This window comes from Thunnus thynnus, chromosome 11 (genome assembly GCF_963924715.1).
Source record: "Thunnus thynnus chromosome 11, fThuThy2.1, whole genome shotgun sequence".
Taxonomy (NCBI): domain Eukaryota; kingdom Metazoa; phylum Chordata; class Actinopteri; order Scombriformes; family Scombridae; genus Thunnus; species Thunnus thynnus.
This window is the reverse complement of record NC_089527.1, coordinates 3,564,075-3,585,997: the sequence shown is the minus strand read 5'-3', so window position 1 is coordinate 3,585,997 and position 21,923 is coordinate 3,564,075. Positions and strand designations below refer to the sequence as shown.

The 21,923-nt window shown below is 38.9% G+C and overlaps 1 protein-coding gene across 1 annotated transcript; it reads left to right on the top strand.

Annotated features, from left to right (window-relative positions):
• The first annotated feature begins 7,167 nt into the window (after positions 1-7,167).
• insig2 (insulin induced gene 2) lies at positions 7,168-19,490 on the top strand. The gene is made up of 7 exons (XM_067602815.1): positions 7,168-7,312; positions 9,882-10,103; positions 11,872-12,044; positions 14,426-14,550; positions 15,416-15,582; positions 16,893-16,992; positions 17,095-19,490. Exons 2-7 carry the CDS (start codon positions 9,976-9,978, stop codon positions 17,134-17,136), a joined length of 735 nt encoding a protein of 244 aa, XP_067458916.1. The 5' UTR covers positions 7,168-7,312; positions 9,882-9,975; the 3' UTR covers positions 17,137-19,490.
• The last annotated feature ends 2,433 nt before the right edge of the window (positions 19,491-21,923 follow it).

Sequence of the window (21,923 nt, the reverse complement as noted above, 5' to 3'; positions counted from 1 at the left end):
AACAATATATTAACATTAACAATAATGATAATAATAATAATAATAATAATGAGGGAAAAAAGAAAAGGAATAAAAATAAATGATAAAGGTGATGTCTCCCAGATCCTTTTATTCAGCTTCTCCTGCAACATCAGGACATTTCATATATTATATAATAAAGAATAGTAAACAAACAGAACAAATACAGTGTTGGAGTCAATGAAACATGTTGTTATTATTGTGTTATAAACTGTATCTGTGAGGCTTTATGATGACCTCAGGTCACATTTTAATATCATCTCATGTTCAAACTGAACTGATTCAAATATTCTGCTGCAGACAGATGAAACTAAACTCTCATTTCACTTGTTAAAAGGTTTTATTCATATTTACAGTTCATCTTTTAACTGCTTTTCTTTATGTGAATCTAAAGACTAACTTGTGTGAGATATTACATATATATATCTTCATAATACACTTATAATGGCAGTGATGGGAGACAAAATGCACACATTTATATTCTCTCATGAAATAGAAATCCTGACATCAAGGAGACTAAAGGATTTAATAAAATAAATCTTGACGTGTCTCCAGTATGTTTGGATCAGACGGATTAAAGTTCATCTTTAATTTATAACAAAGGTTTAAAAGGTTTAAAGTACTGAAACATTTTCTGGAATAAAACAAGGCTGCAATTAATGATTTAATTTAATTATTGATGAATCTATTGATTATTTTCATAAATCTCGGAAAATAGTGAAAAATGTTTGTTATAATTTCTCAGAATCAAATGTTTTGTTTGACGATGAAACACATTAAATCATCACATTTGAGAAGCTGAAACCAGCAAATTTTAAGTATATTTGCTTCAAAAAAACCAACAAAAACAATGATTTGATTATCAAAATCAATCGATTAACTGACTAATCGTCGCAGCTGTTGAGTGAAATGTTCTGTGAGAAAACTACAAGTTTTGTTGAGGCAGACTAACAGAAGTACATTTCCACATATTTCAGACTAAATGACACCTCCGACTGTGAAGCTGCTGCTTCATTAAAGTCCAGTTATCTCGCATGAAACAATCTGATCGAGGACTCTTTCCCATCTCCCCCCCTGTAATCCCAGCCCGACTCCATTCCCACCCTGACAGGTGTAAGATTAACTTAGTTAGGTGCAGAGCCGCTCATGCACACCAAATTAAATTAATGGAACAAATTTCCCTCCTAATTAAGATGAAAATACGTGTCAGTTGTAACCTTGCTGAGCACTAATTATGTACAAATGATTTATCATCTGTTTCGTCCTGAATAGCAATGGGCTCACCTCTCCGATAGCCCTGGCTGGCTGTTAAGAGATGGGCCCTGATTAACTGTGACAGGTTGTGCTGCGGAGAAGCTGCACGTCGCCCCGGCCAGCCAATCAGAGCCGGGCCCGAGCTCGGTCTCTCCTCCCTTCCATTAACCTACATCGAGTGTGCAGCTGAGCATCACTGTGCCTCGGCTCTCCTTCTTGTTTCTCTCCTCGGAATGAAAATAAAGTACATTCAGAAGAGGAGAGAGGTGGAGGGGATGGAGGGGTGGAGGGTGAGTGATGCAGGCTGATGGAGCAGAGGGGATGAGAGAGGTAAAAAACATGAACTCAGGATGAATCCCCACATGATGCGCCATGTGTATTGAGACTGGATTAGCTTCTAACAGAAGGGAGGAGGAGGTGGGGGGGGGACAGTCTCTCCACCTCAAATAACAAATTGAATAACGCAGAATACAGTCGAGCTCATACATCAACATTTTACGCCCAGCGGCGGGTAATTGCTTTAAAAAAAAAATGCCTTCAGACAAAAGCAAGCTGGTAGCAGCCTGAGGCCAGCAGGTGGTGCAATAGGTTAAGCCTGCCAAAAAAAAAAAGCTTCCTGAAGAGCTGCTGGAATATCAAAACACACAGAGCTTCATTATACAATTACAGCCCTAACTGGGATATTCCATCTTATTTCCTCCTGCCTTGCATGTACAGATATATTTCAATGGGCAGCGGCTCTGATTAGCATTAGAATCGGGAGTCCCTTGTGATGCTAAGGACACACCGGCCAATCTGTAATCATTGTTCCGCAGGCTTGCTCACAAGGGGATATAGCACTGCTTTGTCATTATCATTCAATATGCCACACACATGCTGGCAGAGCTGCCACCGCGCTGCCAGCAACAGGGAGCATTTGCATTTTTTTTTTTTCTCCTTCTCATAGTGTGTACAGACAATAATGCACCGACAAATGAGTCCTCTCTCTCTCTCTCTCTCTCTCTCTGTGTATTTCTGAAGATGCATTTCCTCCCCTCACTGCTGCTAAAAACAGAAAGAAAAAAAAGGAAAAGAAAAGCTCTACATCTTATTCTCTTCCTGGTGTGATTCTCCTGCAAATAGGCTTTTGTCTGCTGCGCCTGCGTCCTTTAAAAAAAAAAAAATGTCATTATGTACAGGTGTCAGCTCCAGCCATTAGGGATCATTTGACTTTCTATTGTGATACGAGGTTATTTAGCTGACACCTACAGTTGCCACAATTTGCTCGTTGGATGTTTCATTGTTGTGGTAAATGTCAGTATGTCTGCACAGAGGAGGAAGGAGGAGGAGGAGGAGGAGGAGGAGGAGGAGGGGGGTACCTGTGTTCTCATTTCTCTTCTCTGTTCTTTAAACCTGCTGATTCCCCTGCTGCTGCTGCTGGAGACATGATGGCAGATCCAGAGCGTGTCAAGACACAGACACACAGAGGGAAGGTCAAACACTCGTATGTCAGAGAGAGATCTCCATATTTCTGCTGCGTCTTCCTGTAACGTGCAATAAGATGCAGGAAGAGAATCAGGAATAAGTCTTTTATTTTGACGGGGATCTCATGTTTTTTTGGTGCATATTTCACATTCTTGTACTGGATGCTGCATGTTTTATGTCACATGTGTCCCCCAACCAACATTATCTCCTGGTCACATGTGACGCGTTCACTGGAACACAAGAAGAAGAAGCAGCAGCCATTTTCTTTTGTTGCTCTCGCTTTTTTTTTTTTTTTTTTTTTTTTGCAGCGAGAGAATCGGCGGTGGAGGTTTTTTGAGAGGTTTGGCGAAGCAGCATCTCCCACATCATGGCCCGCTGGGGATTGGAGGACGAGGCGGGGAGGGAGGGGGGGTGGGGGGGGGGTTAGAGGTTAATTATAGACAACAGAGAGGTCACAGGGCCTATTATTTTGGAGTCGGGACCCTGCAACGGTCCAATGGGGATGACATTTACGACGAGGGCCCGGCCCCACCCCTCCATCTCCCATCCACACCCACCCACCCCGCGCACGCCATCACTCACATTTATACTGGGAGAGCCGACACTGGGACTCACTGGTCTGGTAATGAAAAGGCCCTTAGCGTTTGGCACAGGCAGGGTGATGAATTGTATCCCTGGCTGTTCTCTGGCTGCGTCAGGGGGGGCCTCCAAGTAGCCCTTGACAACTAATTGAAAGCCCCCCCCCCCCCCCCCCCCCTCATATACCCTCCTCTTACCTAACAGACTTCCTTTATCACTCTAATTATTGGAGGGGTTAAGTGAGTCTCTCGAGGGACGGCGAATACGGAGCGAACAACCTGCCGAGTCATCCTATTAGATCAAAACTACACGGCAGAAAGCATCAATGATGAAGACTCACAGCTGCTCACAGCTTTTATACACAATAAAAATGTATTTTTCAGATTCAGATTTGCTTTATTTGTCATTCGAGCTGCATTTCAGACACTTGGCAGAATATAAAGGTGTTTCTCATATGGGTGTAATATACAAAGACACCTGACATAACAACAAAAACTACATTCAGTTAAACAGAAGGTAGAAAAGTGCTTTAAAACAGGACAATAAAACAGCATCAGTGACCTCTAAAGTACTGAAAGTAGAAGATAATGCAGCATTTTTACCAGATATATAACACTTTATTTTAAATCCCCTTATTTATCATTTATAATCAGTATATAAAGAGTTAATAAAAGGTCTATAACACACCATAATGCAGATATAAGAACATTTTAAGTGTCCATTAATGTAAAATATTTATTATAACGTCTCCTGTGTTTTATTATATTATCATTTATTATCTGTTTATACAGCAGCCTCCACTTATGGGTGCCCACTAGAGGAGATATAACTGTTGATAAATACATTAATAAACACTTATATCCTTTAATAACCACATTATAGTGGTATTATAGTATTGAAATTAAAGTGTTATAAACTATTTATCAACTGTTTATATACTGATTATAAATGATGAATAAGGGAACTAAGACATGACAATACAAAATGTTTATTAAAGAAAAATGTTGACATTATTATTCATATATTTTTATGACTCTCAACAAATCAATTAATTGATCTGCTAACGAGTATTGTGATATTTATCTGATTCCTCTGTGTCTAAAAACTATTAAAAACACGTCAATGAGCCACATCACTGCACACACACACACACACACACACACACACACACACACACACACACACACACACATACATACACACACACACACACACACACACACACACACACACACACACACACCACACACACACCGTCCCGCTGCCAGAAACACTCACTAGAGCACCAAACATGGATTCATCCGCCGCTGAAAATAGTCCCAAACAAATGCACCATTTCATCTTGTTTGACATTCGTTAAGTGTTCGGCTGTTTCAGGAAATTACTCAACCTTTTAAAAAAAAAATGAAACAACACATTAATGAGCTGTTTTTAAAGTGGGAACCAGTAGGATTGTGTCCACAGGCAGCGGAGGGAAGATTTTGGTCTTTTCATGGGATTCGTCGGCTATTAAGAGAATATAGAATAATACAAACCTTATCTTTTAAAATCTCAGTTCTCTCCTTTCTTATACAATTAATACTGTTTGATTTGTCATTTTTGCGGAGATTTCCTTTTTATTCATCTTCTTTTTAACGAGGTGATTTTCTATCAGTTTGTTTTGTTCTGTTCCACCAAACAAACTCTGTAAAATGTTCTGAGTCTAAAGAAAATCTCAAAACTTGACCTTTCATTAGTTCATTTAACAGATTAATTACAGTTTTCTTCCTTCAGGTTCCATGTTTGTAACCTTATGAACGAAGCTACTTTCATTTTCATTTATTTTATTGTTATTTGACTAAAATAGTCACATTTAGGCCAAAAAAAAAAGAGTCAGAATCAGCCTTAAAAACCCCAACATGTTGTAAAATATGTGTAATATATACACATACACTATATATATATGTAGAATATAAACTTCTGTTCATGTCATGACCTCCTCTCTGACAGAAACAATGCATACAGTCACGTTTATGTCTCAATTGTTTTTAATCCTATTTGACTTTAAACAAGGTTTTCAAATAATTATTTTTTCAATTTCAGTTTTTTGTGTTCTGGAGCAGTCGTCTTTTTCCTTATTTCCTATCTTTCTTATATTTTTTGGCATTTTTTTCCACTCTGAGCTCTTTCCTGCTGGGATTTTCCAACCCAGTGCATGAAAACTACAATAAACAAGGATAAAGTTGACTCTGAGCTGTGGTGGAATGAGAGAGTATGGATAGTCTGTTTATGTTCAAACTATTGTGTAGCCAGATATAATCCCTGAAACCCCATCATGAGCAGCGGGCCTCAGTATGCTGAATACGAAATGGAGTGTAAATGGGACTGGAGGATTAAGAGTGATCCACTCCGCACTGTGACTTTCTCACCTCTGCATCTCTGTAAGCCTATTAGACCACAAGAGCAAATCAAATATGTTGTGGAAAAAAAATCACAGTGTGTGTGTGTGTGTGTGTGCGTGCGTGTGTGTGTGTGTGTGTGTGTGTGTGCGTGTGTGTGTGTGTGTGTGTGTGTGTGTGTGTGTGTGTGTGTGTGTGTGAGGAGTGATACAGCTGCTTCTCTCTGTGTCTGAAAGCTGGAACAGTTCAACAGCCTGTCTGAAAGTTTTATTGCCCTCAACAAATGTAATAAAAAGTCATTAAAAAAAAAGATTCCCTTCGCTCCACAATGACCCCTCACTGACCTCACACATAATATTTCCACTATTCCCACTTAATTTCTGTGTTAAATTGGTGACATTTGTATAAAGCTTTAAAAAATGAACATTTAAATTTCTTAACCTCATTTATAACCAGTTGTGGAAAGTAACTAAGTACATTTACTCAAGTACTTGAGTGCAGTTTTGAGGTACTTGTACTTAACTTGAGTATTTCCATGTGATGCTACTTTCTACATTTCAGAGGGAAATATTGTACTTTCTACTCCACTACATTTATTTGACAGCTTTAGTTACTTTTCAGATGAAGATTTGACACAATGGATAATATAACAAGCTTTTAAAATACAACACATTGTTAAAGATGAAACCAGTGGTTTCCAACCTTTTTGGCTTTTGACGTCTTACAAAAAGCAGTGTGTAGTCGGGGTCACATTTCACATGTCTATGAGTTGTTAACAGCTCCACCAAATAGTGATTTTTCCCTCTAAACTTCTCACATGCTTTCATTTCAATAAATGTTCAAATGATCCAATATTTCAGCAAAAATCAAAGATTAGAGAAAAAGTCCAAAAACTGAAAACAGATTTGTGTATCAGAACTTTGTTTTTTCTTCTTTCCTCTCCCATTAATCATCTCACCACCCCTCAGATTTATCTGCTGACCCTTTGGAGGGGCCCCGACCCCTAGGTTGGGAACCACTGGACTAAACTAGCTAACTGTATATAAAGTAGTGTAAACTAGCTCCACCTCCAGCAGCTACAACAGTAACATGCTGCTCTAACACTGATGCTTCACTATTAATAATCTAATGATGTCATATATAATAATATATCAGTCAGAGGGACCAAACCACTACTTTTACTGCAATACTTTAACTACATCAAGCTCATAATACTTATGTACTTTTACTGTAGTAGGATTTTTCATGCAGGACTTTTAAATGTAATGGATATTTTTGCATTATTTTATTTGTACTTTTACTTCAGTAAAGGATGTGAATACTTCTTCCACATCTGCTCTTTCATAACGTATCATCCAGCTGTTAATGGAACTCTTCTTCGGGGACTAATCCATGTACTACTGTAAGCTCTGATCACGTGATACGTCAGCTTTGTGTAACGCGGTTACGTCATGGCTTTAGTAGCTGATTGGCTGTCCATTCAGATCAAACAGCCGGAAGTAGTCGAGAGTAGAGAGAGAAAACCAACGTTAATTCATATTTTCGCGTTTTCCAGCCGAGTATTTGACTGTCATATGAAATGTATAATCTCATCAGTGGAAGGTGTCTGTCAACATGAGGTAAGAGGAACGTTTAAACTCTCAGACTGCAGCTAATGACAGTTTGACGCTAGCTAGCTGTTTAGCTATCACATATAATCAGGCTGAAGCTAATTTAGCATGTCCGCTATCAACACAACTGTTTCTCCACGTTTACGGTTTCATGTAGGTGTTTCGGTTTCTTTTAAACGGATTCAGCAGCACGACGCAGAAGTTAGCTTCCTATTCTGGGTTAAGGGAAACATAACTAATGACATTTAGCGGCTGATTCTCCGTTTTTTCACCGCTTACACTTGTGAAAAAGTGTTAGACATCGTAGCAAAAGCCTTACCGCTGTTTAAACCCACTTTCAGATTTTATGTTGCTTATGAAAACCAGAAAAAAAAGGGTGATTTCACTGCTTTTCCCCATCCAGAACACATCAGAATAGATCCAGATAAAAAAACCCACCATATTTAGACTTGTCACTTCTGTACTAGATTAACAAGGAGACTCACTACGATGTTTTAACACTTTTTCACAAGTATAAGTGGTACAAAAACGGAGAGTCAGCCACTAAATATCATTATTTATGTTTCCTTTAATCCAGAGTCAGAAGTTAACTTCAGCATAGTTTCACTAGCAGGATGTATTGAAAGATTATTGGTTGATGTTGCTTGATTCAGTTATGCAGACATCGAAGTTATTCATATAAAATAAAAGTTTTAAAAGTTTATTGCATTAAAGTTTTTCTTCAGGCCACCATACAGAGTCAGTGTGAGCCTCTCATGTATTATTACTGCATGAGAGATCATACAGCTGAATGCAATTAGTTATCTAACACTGATTCATCATTAACTCACTAAAGTACAAACTGTCTGTTGTCTACAGGAAGTGGTGCAGATAGTGAGCTCCATTATCTGTTAGTCACTTTAATGACAGGTTCACAGTTGTTCAAATGAGTCTTTAAACCAACAGTCAGGAGCTCAAATGAACATTAAACATGTTTTTCTTGCTGTAATTGTTCCTCCTGTTCATACTGACCATTAGAAGACTGGTTGTAGGATATTAATGAGAAGAACTAACAGGTCAGTTAGAGGCTGTGCAGAACGATTTAAAGGCAGCCAAAGTCTGAGTCACAGTAACTAAATGCTGCTTCTCCATGTTTAGTTAGCTCTCTGTGAACAGTCAGCAGCCTGATGACCTGAGAGGCTCATATGAGGGTTCATACGGTCAAAGACGGTCTGAGATGGATTCTGAGAGAGCAGCGTTACATTAAACTCTGTTCTCTGACACACTGGAAACCAGTACAGAGACCCGAGAGCTGCTGCGATGCGTTCAGGTGTCTTGGTCTTTGTTAGGACTTTAGCAGCAGCAGGGTTCTGTGATGCGTTCAGGTGTAAAGAAGCAATACCAGAATGTTAAAATACTCCAATACTGCATTCAAAATCTTACTTAAGTAAAAGTACATAAGTGTTATCAGTTAAAGTACTCATCATGCAAAATGGCCTAATTTAGAGTGTTATATTTATCATTCATGTGTATTTGAATATTAACACTGATTAATTGATGTGTACAAGCAGCATTTAATTGTTGTCACAGAAGAGCTACTGTCAGATAGTCTCATCTATAATAATGTGTATATAACAAACTGAACTGAGCTTTTTGCTTCTCAGATGTGATGATTTAATACTTTTCTTTGTCATATATGACAGTAAACAGATTATTTTGGAGTTTTGGACGATTGTTCTGACAAAATGAGATGTTTAAAGACGTAACTTTTGACTCTGGGAAATTATAACGGACATTTTCATCATTCTTTGATGTTTATAGACAAAGCGATTAATTGAGAAAATAAAAATAAGCAACTAACGATTATTTTTTCAATGAATCGATTAGTTTGGTCTATAAAATGTGGATCTGTGTTTCCCAAAGTCCAAGACGACGTCCTCAAATGTCTTGTTTTGTCCACAACTCAAAGATCTTCAGTTTACTGTCATAGAGACTAAAGAAACCAGAAAATATTCACATTTAAGAAGCTGCAATCAGAGAATTTGGACATTTACTCTTAAAAAATGACTCAAAAGATTAATCGATTATCAAAATAGTTGGTGATTAATTCAGTAGTTTGCAACTAATAGATTAATAGATTAATTGTTGCTGCTCTGTATATTGTAAACACAAATAGGGACAAATTGTAATTTTTTAATAATTAGTTCTCCTGATAACAAATTAACAGAGAATAATAAAAAGAAAAACTTCATGTATTGCAGATCATTTAGTGGTAATACAGATGTTTTCAGAAGTAGTCTGTTAAAGATGCATTTAGCTCATAAAATCATAACAGGCCAGATGTTGTGGATATTGCTCCTGCTGGAGCTGCTGTAATGTCTGCAGATGTAATATCTCCCTCCAGAGGATCAGTCAAGTCTTATCTCATGAAGCCACGAAGTCAATCATTGTCAATGCTGCAACTCTTAAATGTGTCACCTGAAGACACCATAACCTCAAATATGTTGGCAGACAGATGTTTGCAGACACTGACACGCCGTGAGATGTTTTTTAGGACATATTTTCAGCTGTTTGCTGAGTTCATGTCTCTGTTTTTCAGCTCAGTTTGGGATGTCAGAGGAGGACATTGAACTCGCTGGCGGATAAAGACATCACACAACACCGTTCCATATTTTCCTGACCGAGGTTTACGGATGTCCCTCACACTGACAGCCATGAGCGACAGCGCAGTGACCGGCGGCCAGCAGCAGTGGTCGGGGTCCGGCCAGACGCCGCAGCAGCAGCCTTCCCGGGGCCCCTACATCTCAGTCATCACCAACAGGTTAGCTTCTGCTCAGCGTTAGCTCGGCTTCAGAAGAACAAACGATGACCGACGTATCATAATCAATCCCCTCTGCAAGATGACCATAAACAACATGGATACAAAGATTATAAGAGAAATATTGATGATCATAAATCCAGAAAAAACAAACATCTTTTTGATGAGTAAAAAAGTTAAATATCCATCTTTCAGTTCAGGCAAACAAACTCATACAGACTCATCTTTCAAAACAGTGACATCATTTCCATTATTTGACATTTATTCATTTATTCTAAAGTTGAGCTCAATACGTCCATCTATGAACAAAATCTCCAGTTGTTCCCAAAAACATTTTTTTCTTCATTTTATTTGAGAACGAATATGGAGGAACAAATTAACAAGTTATTGATAAACTTCACAGCTGAGACGTTAAACGACCTTCACTGTTTTAAAGAAGCCAAACTCATGATGTCGTTCTCATTTGCATGTTTCTGTTGTAAAGTATGAAATTTGACTGTAAGATATGTTGTCTGTGATGAAGATTGATGATGTTTGTGTACATGTTGTTCATAGTGATTAGTTGGCAGTTCCAGGTGGAGGTGTGAGACTAAGGCCGTATTCAGACCAAATCAGGTGGTGCAGTGTTGAGCTGCAGGGTCGATCGGAGGTGTGTGTGTGTGTGTGTGTGTGTGTGTGTGTGTGTGTGTGTGTGTGTGTGTGTGTGTGTGAGGTGGGGTGGGGTGGGGGGCGTGTTTATATGTGCTCTAGAACGTAACAGCTGTGAAACAATCAGAAAACAACGTTTTATTGATCTGATTCACCAGCTTTCCCGCTACCAGCGCTCCCTCTCTTCATTCACTCTCTAGCTCGCTCGACCACAGCTGATCTCTCTCTCTCTTTCTCTCGTCTTTATTTTTAAAATGAGTCGGGAAGCCGACAGCAAAGTCTAACTTTACTTTTAACGTTATCATATGAAGAGAAATGTCCTCCCCTCGTCCTAGTTTACTACTCTGATCAGTCTGATCTCCAGCTGTGATTGGTCACCGCAGCCTTCAGCCACAGTGACGTTGGGTTGCGTTTCTCCAAAAGTTGACTCTGGCTCAACTTTCCGGCCGCAGTCCGGTACGACGCCGCAGACAAAACAGCACTACCCCCATTCAAACGGATGGAAGGACTGGTGTTTTCACAGCACTGCCTGATTTGGTGTGAATACGGCCAAACAGGAACTGAGACTATGGAACAATGTGACTGATAAACTGAGACTTGCAAAATCAGGATCTTCTTATAAATTTCTTCTGAAAACACATTTCTATCAAAAGGCTTGAAAAAGCCTCTGAAAATATATTTTTACCTTATTCCCTTAATTCAGTTACATTTGTCTGCATGTGTTTGTTTTTCTTTTTTATTTTGTCCTTTAAAGAGCTCTGGTTTTGAACATTGCTATATAACTTTATTATTATTATTATTATTACGTGATGAACCCCTCACTTGGGCTACACACCTGGCCCCAACACCTGGTACCCCGTGTGGGGCTCCAGGAACCTTGCCCACCATCCGAACCAGTGTACCCCACAAGCATGACATGATGAATCAGTTAAATGTCTATAATGGCCCTCAGGAGGTGAGGAAGCTGAAAGTGTTTGGTGGATAGATGGTGTTGTGATGGATGTGATGCGTGGTGTTTTATGAGTCTGCTGGTCATCGGTCATGTTCTTCCTCCTCCTTCGTTGCTGCACTATAAACTCTAAAACTTTCCGGCGTTTTCTGAGTCTTCTGGTTGTTTTTGTAGGACCACCAACCTGCTGATCCGAGGGGCCATGCTGTTCTCTGTGGGCGTCTTCTTGGCTCTGGTGCTCAACTTACTTCAGGTGCAGAGAAACGTCACCCTCTTCCCCCCCGACGTCATCAGCAGTATCTTCTCCTCGGCCTGGTGGGTGCCCCCCTGCTGCGGCACCGCCTCAGGTACGTTAACACGCTCCGCGTTAATGAGGGGAAAACAGTCTGCGTCTGCTGAGCTCTGAGTGTCTGATCACATGTTTACATCTAAACCCAGCAGTGATACAGACATATATGACATGGTGTTTAAATATGATCAAAATCAAAATTACAGTTCATGTTTAATGATGCCAGAGAAGAAGAGAAAGTAGAAATGATCCTTAACAAGTCCCTGAACACTAGTCCAGTAGACCATTTAACAGTTTATACACCTTTCATACACATGACACTGTAACACAACAGCTGGTATCAACATGATGAGACGACACAGATCCAGTAATCCTACAGAGAGGAGATCCAGCGTATTGTTCACAGTATTTGACAGAGTCTGTGGAAATGAACTTAATGAACAGAACGAGCTCCTCGTGATCTGTAACAACAGTGATTGTTGGCTGCCTGACAGCTGATTGGTTCCCTGCTGCGTCTGTGTGTCCGAAGCTTTCAACTCGTTTTCACTCATCAGGAATTTAATTAATCTGTGGCAGAAAAACAGGTTACGTAAACCGTCAGACACTACTGTAGACTGATCTGGACTTCATTAACACTTTAAAGCCTGAATAACTCTTAAAGGACCAGTTCACAATTTTTCAAGTGTGTGTTAAACCAACAGTCAGGTGTCCATATGAACAGTGAAAGAGGTTTTCCTCCTGTTCATACTGGATATTAATAGATCCCCTTCAAATGTGCTTTCAATGGAAGTGAAGGAAAACCTCCTTCAGTGTTCACCGACTGTTGTTTTAAGACACACTTGAAACATTGTGAACGCGTCCTTCAAACAAGCGAAGCAACACAACTTCCAGCCGACTCTGATCTGTGAAGGAAATAACTGGACGTGCTGCTGCTGCAGCTGATGTCGTGAATATCGACGGGTTTCCCTCCGACTAGCAGAGACGTGTTCACCACCGCTGGAGACGACGTGGTTTAATGTCAGTAACAGCAGAAGCAACAGTCAGACCAGCTGCTGTTTCAACCAGCGGGCAGTAAATTACACGTTTATTTCATTTTGATCATACAGACTGTAGCACGCTCCCATATTAGTGCAGTTAACTTGTTCCAGTTAAACTGCTAGTTATCATGTCAGGTCAGATGGCGTCCTCTATTCTTATACCTTTGATTTGAATATGTAAAACACCACTTAATGTTGGAAAAAAATGGAAGAAAGAACAGGAAGAGCAACAGATGTGTGTACAGAACAGAACAAAATAGCTAAATTACAATATGTGAAGTCAGGATGAAGACATTGATTGTTACATATGGCACCAATAATTAAAACGATATTATGAGATTCTCCTCTATCATAAATCTTTTTACAAATAAGTGTAACTTTAACTGATGTTAGTGTTCACTGATACTAATCTTTACCATCAGACAACACACTGACAGAAGAGTTAATTAACTTTATATGTAATCTATAGACACTCTGATTAATTGAATCTTAATGAACTCATTCTGCTGAACAAATATGAAGTGCAGTTACACCATATTACACACAACAGTGCAACCACAGCTCAGAGCTTTAAAAAAAGAAAAAAAGAAAAGCATATGTGGACCATGCAGGTGTATAACACACACACACACACACACACACACACACACACACACACACACACACACACACACACACACACACACGCAGCCTTACATATGAATGCACAACATGCCCAGCAGGCTCCACTAGCCAGCGTTATTGAAACATCGTCCCCTGGGTGTGAAACGCTGCTGCGCGGCTCCCAGAGCGGCTCCTCCGCTCAGCACAAAGCACAACAGCCCGAGGCTCTTCCTCCCCAGACGCACCGGCGTCCTCCTGCAGGAGCGCACACACACACACACACACACACACACACACACACACACACTAACACACACTAACACACACACTAACACACACACACTAACACACACACACGCTGGGGAGGGCTAGTGTGTTTTGTTGACGGTGCAAAAATTAATTTGTTTTGAAGCAACATTAATCGGGTTAAAGATGAGCTGCGGTTTGTTTTGAATCTGAAGTTTTCTTCCAGACTCGCTGCTTTTGATTAGAAAGCTTTATTATTTTATTTATTCATTTATTTTACTGTCTTCATGCTTTAAAATGTTTTAGTCCCTCTTATCTGTTTTTATTTCATTTGAAATCAAATGGTTTGTTCTCTTGTTATCAGTGAAGCTGTTATCATGTTATCATCTTGTTGTCATTTAGTGCTCGTTAAGTTTTAAATGCAGAAACATTTTTAATAAAAGCAGCGGTCAGAACATCGAGGATCCCGTCTGAATATGACGTGTGTGTCACTGCAGTGAAAGCAGGTTGTGTTTTTTTCTCTCTCATCTTCTTCTTCTTCTTCTGCTCTCAGCGATGATCGGCCTGCTGTACCCGTGCATTGACAGCCGTCTGGGCGAGCCGCACAAGTTCAAGCGGGAGTGGTCCAGCGTGATGCGCTGCGTGGCGGTGTTCGTAGGCATCAACCACGCCAGTGCTGTATCCTTCAAGCTCTGCTGTTGTTGTTGTTGTTGTTGTTGTTGTTGTTGTTTTCAATGTGTGACAGCAGTTTGTCTAAAGTCTCAGTCAGACTGGACGTGAGCTACAGCAGACTGCTCTTCTGTGTGAAAGTTGACTTTTATGTAAAAATAAAGAAAGTCAAAAGTGTTTTTGCTAATCTAACACATGGAAACATGCTAACAGCAGCGTACTGGTCTAACTGGGAACCAGTATGATGATAGAAAAAGATCCAATAAAAGCTCATCAGGTTTTTCTCTTTACAGCCTTGTTAGTAGTTGTTAGTTTCCATTAAAAGTCATGTGACTCAGCTGTAACATGATGTACAGACGACCATCACTGGATCACTGTGATACTGAAGTAAAGCTTCTGCAGCCTCTTTAGTTTTTTTTTTCTGTGGTTTGTAAGTGGATTTATGTTTACTGGCGATGGACATCAGAGATAATGATCTCCTCGGGAAGTGTAAGTCACACTGAATGATATCAACATGTGTTTCATGTCTGTGTGTTCACATTTGACTGAGTTATGACTCCGAGAAGGATTTTCTGACTGGAATTCAGGCTTTTTGGCTTGGTGCTGCTGAGCGTTCGTGTCTATTACAGACCAGATCCTGTCATTTCCTCATCGTTAAAACGCCGTCGGGACTGATGAGTTCAATTACCGAGGAGCACGGTGAATATTTCACTCTCCAGCTCTCCTGTAAAGCTGGCTGGTAGGATGCAGTGTTTCTCCGCTGACGGTTAACTAGGTTAAAGGTAGAGCTGGACGTGTATCTCGCAGCTGAGTAAATAACAGTCTGGAGCTGTCAGTCACTGCCTGTCTGGTCCTTGACTCTTAACCGTGTCAGAAAGTGGACTTTGCCAACAACGTCCAGCTGTCTCTGACTCTGGCGGCGCTCTCCATCGGTCTGTGGTGGACGTTCGACCGCTCCCGCAGCGGCTTCGGCCTGGGAGTCAGCATCGCCCTGCTGGCAACGCTCGCAACTCAACTCCTGGTTTACAATGGAGTCTTTCAGTAAGTCCACACACACACACACACAGACACACACACACACACACACACACACACACAACTAGTCTGCAGATTGATAGAGGGGAAATATGTAGAGAAGAAGAAGAAGAAGAGACGGAGAAAGAAATTCAAAATGAATCAAATAACAAGCTGAAGAACAACATGAGTCATTTCCTGTAAATTAGAGTTTTTGTATAAATAAAACCATAAACGTTGACGTATGTTTGTTGGTCAATAACAGCAGATTCTTCAGCTGCATCCTCCGCTTACATCACCAGGCTACGATTCCTCAATAAAACACTGGATTTCTTACTTTAGTCTAATAATGTTCAGTTTGAAGGTCTTATAATCCAACTGATATTATATTGCGTTTTTTAATAATAGTTTTACTATGATTTTTTCATAAACATACAGAAACAAACACTACAAACAAAAGCCACTAAAGTTACACATCTTACTGAAATCTCTGACATGAGACATACAGACATACAGTAAACATATAAACATATATTTACAATCGACGACGATACAACAACTAACAGTCCTGAGAGAATTACAAATTAAAGTACTTAAAATTCCCAACAACTTTAGTAAGACAAAATAATAATCATAATAATAATCATAAATACATTTGATCACCAAGCAAATAGAAATCTGACCTTATAACCCGAAGATATCATTTTGCCAGTTAACCGTGTTGTTTTAAGACGATATCTGTGAGTCTTTCACCAGAAGAAGAAGAAGGGTGTCTTAATCTTAAAGAAGTTAAATATTCCATCAAATATCAGTTTATGCCATCCTATAACTGTAGGAGGCGTGTTGTGAAGCAGCAGAGCCTCAGGCCCGGGGTCGAGGTGATCATCATAACCTGAACCCCAGTACTCCTGGATATGCATACATGACCAAACACAGTGCCTATAAGTTCCCATCCTGTGTCTCAGCTGAGGGGGAATCTGTAAACCAGTATCCTAAACTGGTTCTCTCTTTATTTTTTGGCTACAGCTCTGTAAACCAGGAGGGCGACGACTAACAGTTATTTTACCTCACACCAAATAATCTACTGATTATTTTCTTGATGAATTGTTTGGTCTGTGAGACGTATCCTTCCAGCACTGAGCTGAAACTGAAGGAAGACTTTATAAAAATGTTTCTTTCATTGTATTTGTGAATTCCTCCTTTTTTATTTTTTATTATTTTTTAGTATTTTCCACCTTTTTATTAAACTGTCTGTAAAACCAGGATCATCAGAGAGAAACAGAGTTGGTATATTTAGTTTTAGAGAATAAGGAGTGGTTTTAATCTTGTCTGTGCAGGTATACTTGTCCAGACTTCCTGTACATTCGCTCCTGGTTACCGTGCATCTTCTTTGCCGGGGTGATAACTATGGGAAACATCGGACGGCAGCTAGCTTTGGTGAGATATTTTAACTGTTTTAGTAAAATCTTTGCTGTTAGATTCATGTTGTTGTCTTAACACTGACACTTTTCCCTCCTTTCTTCTTCTTCTCTCCTCTAGTATGAATACAAATTCATTCAGGAAAAAACCCATCAGGACTGAGGCTCAAAATGACATTTTCTTTTTTTCACCGACCTGAAGCTAGAGGCAGGTTCTCAGAGCACATCAGCATGCACCGGCTGGCCCCGGATAAGGCAGGCCAGTCAAACCAGTCCCGAGCTCCCGATCAGCCCCGGACAAGACAGTATTTTTTTGAATCGACTCTCATCGGAGCCGTTGAGATGCTCGGACCACGCTGGCTACACTCTGAGCTGAGCTGAGAGGGGAAACGATGAGAGCGGAGTTTGTCGTGTTTCTTCTTTGGTGCAGTTTATCTCTACTTACCTGGAAAAGGGATTAGCTGGCGAAGCATCTATCGTTGTTCAGATCAGCTCAGATGTTTGAAACCTTTGGCTCCATTGTGCCAAAAAACACACACACACACACACACAGAGAGGATCAGCTGCTCTTATCTCCTGATTCTCTCACATCCTTCACGTATCAGTGGAGAATACACAGCCTAGTTAACTTATATCTAGACAGATATGTGCATCTATTATTAGACATATAATTAGCTTCTATCTTACACTTTAATTTTCTTGATAAAAAGGTTGATGATGTGGGTCGTTTTACCAGCCGCGCCGTCGGATCCAAAGAATGAAAGAATTCATTTCTTTCTTCTTACAGTTTCTTATTAAATTCCCTTATTTTAGGACCGTTTCTGTTTTTAAATCTTGTCGTCATTTCAGGGAGCAACAGGTGTCTAAAATGTATCTGTAGCCTTTTTCAGTTGCTTGTTTTAAAAAAAACAAAAAAAAAACAAACAGCAGTTTTCCCAAAACAGCAGAAATGCCAAATTTCCCAGTTTATCTTGAGCTTCATAGCACTTAACGAAAAGTTGATGGTTGTAACTTCTGAAAGTGTTCACTCACTGGTCTCTTTATTATCAACAGCTCTGCCGGGAAATCTACTTTTATAAAATGTTCATCAGAGAGATGAGATGTGATCGTAGCTGATTTATACGCTGCGATTATTGGGGCCAAAAATATCACAGAATCACAGTTTTAGTGCTAAAATATAGTAAAATGACTTCACACTATGATCACGTTGAATTTAATCAAACCAACCGAGAACTTTAGACCTTTATATTAACATCAAAAAAACTAAAAACAGCAGAAATTCACTGAACCAAAATAGTTTGCATGTCGGCTCGGCGGGAAGAAAAAAACAGTGTTTGTATTTATTGATTGATCGATGTTATCGAGGGGACTGGGAGCCTCGATCGATCAATAAAGATACCGTTAATACTCTGAGAACATTAACCAGAGGGAGATGTGTGTCATTTAAACAGAAAACAGAAGAGAAATAAATAGACTCAGAGTTTAGATTCTCTGCATCTTCTGATTTGTTTTGTGTTTTTTAATAATCGTGAAAGAACCAAAAACTTTATTTACAAGCTTTCGATCCTCAGACGAGCTAACGTTAGCGTAGCGAGTCATGAGCGAACCAGACCAGGAGGCTGTTTGACCCGAAAAACTAAAATAAACTGCTAATAAAGACAGAAGAGTAATATTTCACACATTAACCACCGACACTAAAGCAGAATTATCAATAATCCCCCCATTCACAGTTTATAATCAATATATGAGCATTTAATAAATGATTTATAATGTAGTTATTAGCAGATATAAGTGTTTATTCATGTATTAACAACTATAACAGTCAGTGTTTGCTGATAATAAACATGAAAATATATTAAAACACAGTTGTATTAATATAAAATATGTCTTCACAGGGAGGTTATACTATACAAATAAACACTTATATCTGCTATTAATATATTCTATTTATTACCTCTTTATATACTGATTATAATTATGATTGAATTAAAGTCTGGTAATATTCTAGCAGAGCTGTTATATTAATTATACCTAATAATAAAGTGCTCAGTGGGTGATTGGATGCATGTCAACATATTATGTTTGATCTTATATAACTAATTGCGTTTATATCTACATTTTTTTTTATATATTTACAAATCTAACGCACACATTAGCGTAGAACTAACACGATATAACATTTTGTTTTTGGCTGGTTTATAAAGAATACTTCTGGTGTTATGAGTGATTTGTCTGATTTTAATGCAGGTTCTGCATCTACAGTGTTTAAAGTCTGTTAAAACTCTGCTGGCGACGTCGTTCTCCAGTCTCGTGTTTGTTGGGTGGACGGATGGATTGAGAACCTTCCTGGTAGAAACTCATAAATAATAAAAAACCATAAGAAAACAATAAAAACAAGGATCTATAAGAGGTGTGATTGGATCATTTAAGGGATGTTTTTGTAACGATTTCTTTGGTCTAATAAGCAGTTAAAACTGAAACAGTGTTTTTTTGTGATATTTCATGATTTAGATTAGACGACGTGGGGAAAAAAACATGATGGTGAAAACTTTTTTAATGCATTTTTTTTTTTTTTTTTAAATATGAGGAATTGTTTATCCCTTTTAGGATGAATTGTATGGTGGTTAAACAGAGATTTAATGGATCCGCTCACTCATGAAACCTCTGAAACCTGAACATGTGCAATTTGTTTTGGTGTAATAAAGAACATGGCCTTTTGGTAAAAAATGCTTCTGTCTTTTTCTTTTTTCTGCTATTTCTATAAAAATGTGGAGCGTTTGTGTCTAATAGGTGGAAGATTCCTGAAGTGTTTCTCTGTTGAGCTGCAGGTGGAAGTATAGTAACAAAAAGACTGTAACGTTGAAAGATATCTACTTGATTTGACTCATTTGGACGCTGAAGCTTCATATTAGCTTCAGATAAACTTTTAAATAAACAGCACAAAAAGTAAGCAAATTTGTGTTCAGTAGATTATTTCTTTGTTGTAACAATGCTTCTTGGTAATAAATCTTATACTGCTGGAAAGCCGGTGCCACATTTGTAAGGAACATGTATTTGTGGGATGAGCAGCAGAGCTCAGTTTGTGGGTTGCGCCCATGAAAAATTTGCCAAATCTCCTCTGCCGATGACAAACAGCTTATTCTGCCACTGACTCTTGTTTGGTGTTTGGTGGATTGGATGATTGAAGTTTGAAGAAACAAGACATATCGGCAATTTAAACACACAATATGTAATTTCAGCCGCTAGGGGTCTCAATCAAAACAATAACAAAAGACGGAGTGTGATGACGGTGTGAAGTAGCAAGGGATCATGGGAGTTGTTGTCTTCGTTGTTAAATAACCAGCTTCAGCGGGGTAGGATTACTCCAGTGTTCATCATTCAGGATGTTTTTACCCACAGAGGTCTCCTCCTCTCCAGAACAAACATACACGCAGATTAAAATCGTTAAAATATTAATTTAAGCTGTTTCACCTAAAAAATCAATATTTCTCCGATGATGTTTGGTGACCACCGGACTTCCTGGAGGGGCTGTTAGCCGAGCTGCTGCTAACGTTTGTCCAGTTTATTTCTCTGATAACTTAAGATCCAGACGTCCAACGACTAAAATCCTTCTTCCGGCTAAAAGATATAGTTAAAAACCACCTAAATTTATCATGAAAATGTGTCTTAAAACTGAATAAAAGTCCATTTATAACAGTTTGTGTGGAACAAGCACAACACCGATGTATTATCTTGTATGTGTGTAAGTTACTCTTTGGTAGACGCCATTGTAGCGGACAAACACAGCGCCGCCGTATGCATCTTGTGCGTGTTTACTCTTTGGTAGAGGAGGTATGACGCCATCGACAGGCGACCAAATGAAACAGTCCGTTACTTTGATTAAATTACAGATTTCTCTGAGTTTGAACATTGTTGGAAACATTTGGGATAATGTAAGAACACAACTCAACAACATATATAACATAGGTCTAGTTGTTTTTAGACATTTAATGTGGAATAATTACATATTATACCTTTAACAATTTATTCATTTAACAAACAGGAGCCTCAGTAGCTTTACTTTCCTTACTTTTTGTGTTTTGTTTACATTTGAGAACTGTGGATTTTGTCAGTATGAACAGGAGGAATGATTACAGCAAGAAAAACAGGTTTCACTGTTCATTTGGGCTCCTGACTGTTGTTTTAAGACACACTTGATAAAATTGTGAACCGGTCCTTTAATGGCATCCTTTCCCAAATGTAAACCTGAAAATAAGACAGAGAACATTTGGAGGGACGGTGATAATTTTCATCACCTTAAAATGAGACATTTACTGCTCTGATTGTTATCTTGAACAGTTTTTTTTTTTATTAAACAGCAATTTAACAAAAGATAAGGCAGGCATTTGTTTTTTTCTCATTTTTTTCTCTATTTTTTGAAAATTTTGATTGGAAATAATGAATAAAATCAGCATGTTAGAGCACATGTGGTTTAATAAAGTGTCACACTCTGGCCATGTGCTTTGTGCTTTGTGATAATATTGGAAGGTCGCCAGTAGTTCAGCCACAAATTCTTTTTAGATGTTTTTAGTTAAAAAAATTACAAACTCGTCCTTTAAACACAGTGCTGGATACTGATATATGCTGGTATCAATTTATATCACTACAACTCTAAAATATATGAAGTAAAATATAATTTTTTCCATTGAGAAACTTAGACTTGAATGTATTTTTTGAATGTAAACAGAAATTGAGTGTTTGTGGGTAATCTCAAAGGTCTCCATGCTGCATTAAAAGTCTAAACTTTTCTAAAGCTCCATCTAATGAAGTGGAGATACTACATATCTGGCACAAACGCTGCACACAAACTGTAGTGGCTCTGCAAAAAATTGCACACATCAACTGGTACAGTGTTCATTGCTAATGTGGATTAATGTGTCCTGTCTCGTAGCGGCTCCCACAGACACCGGC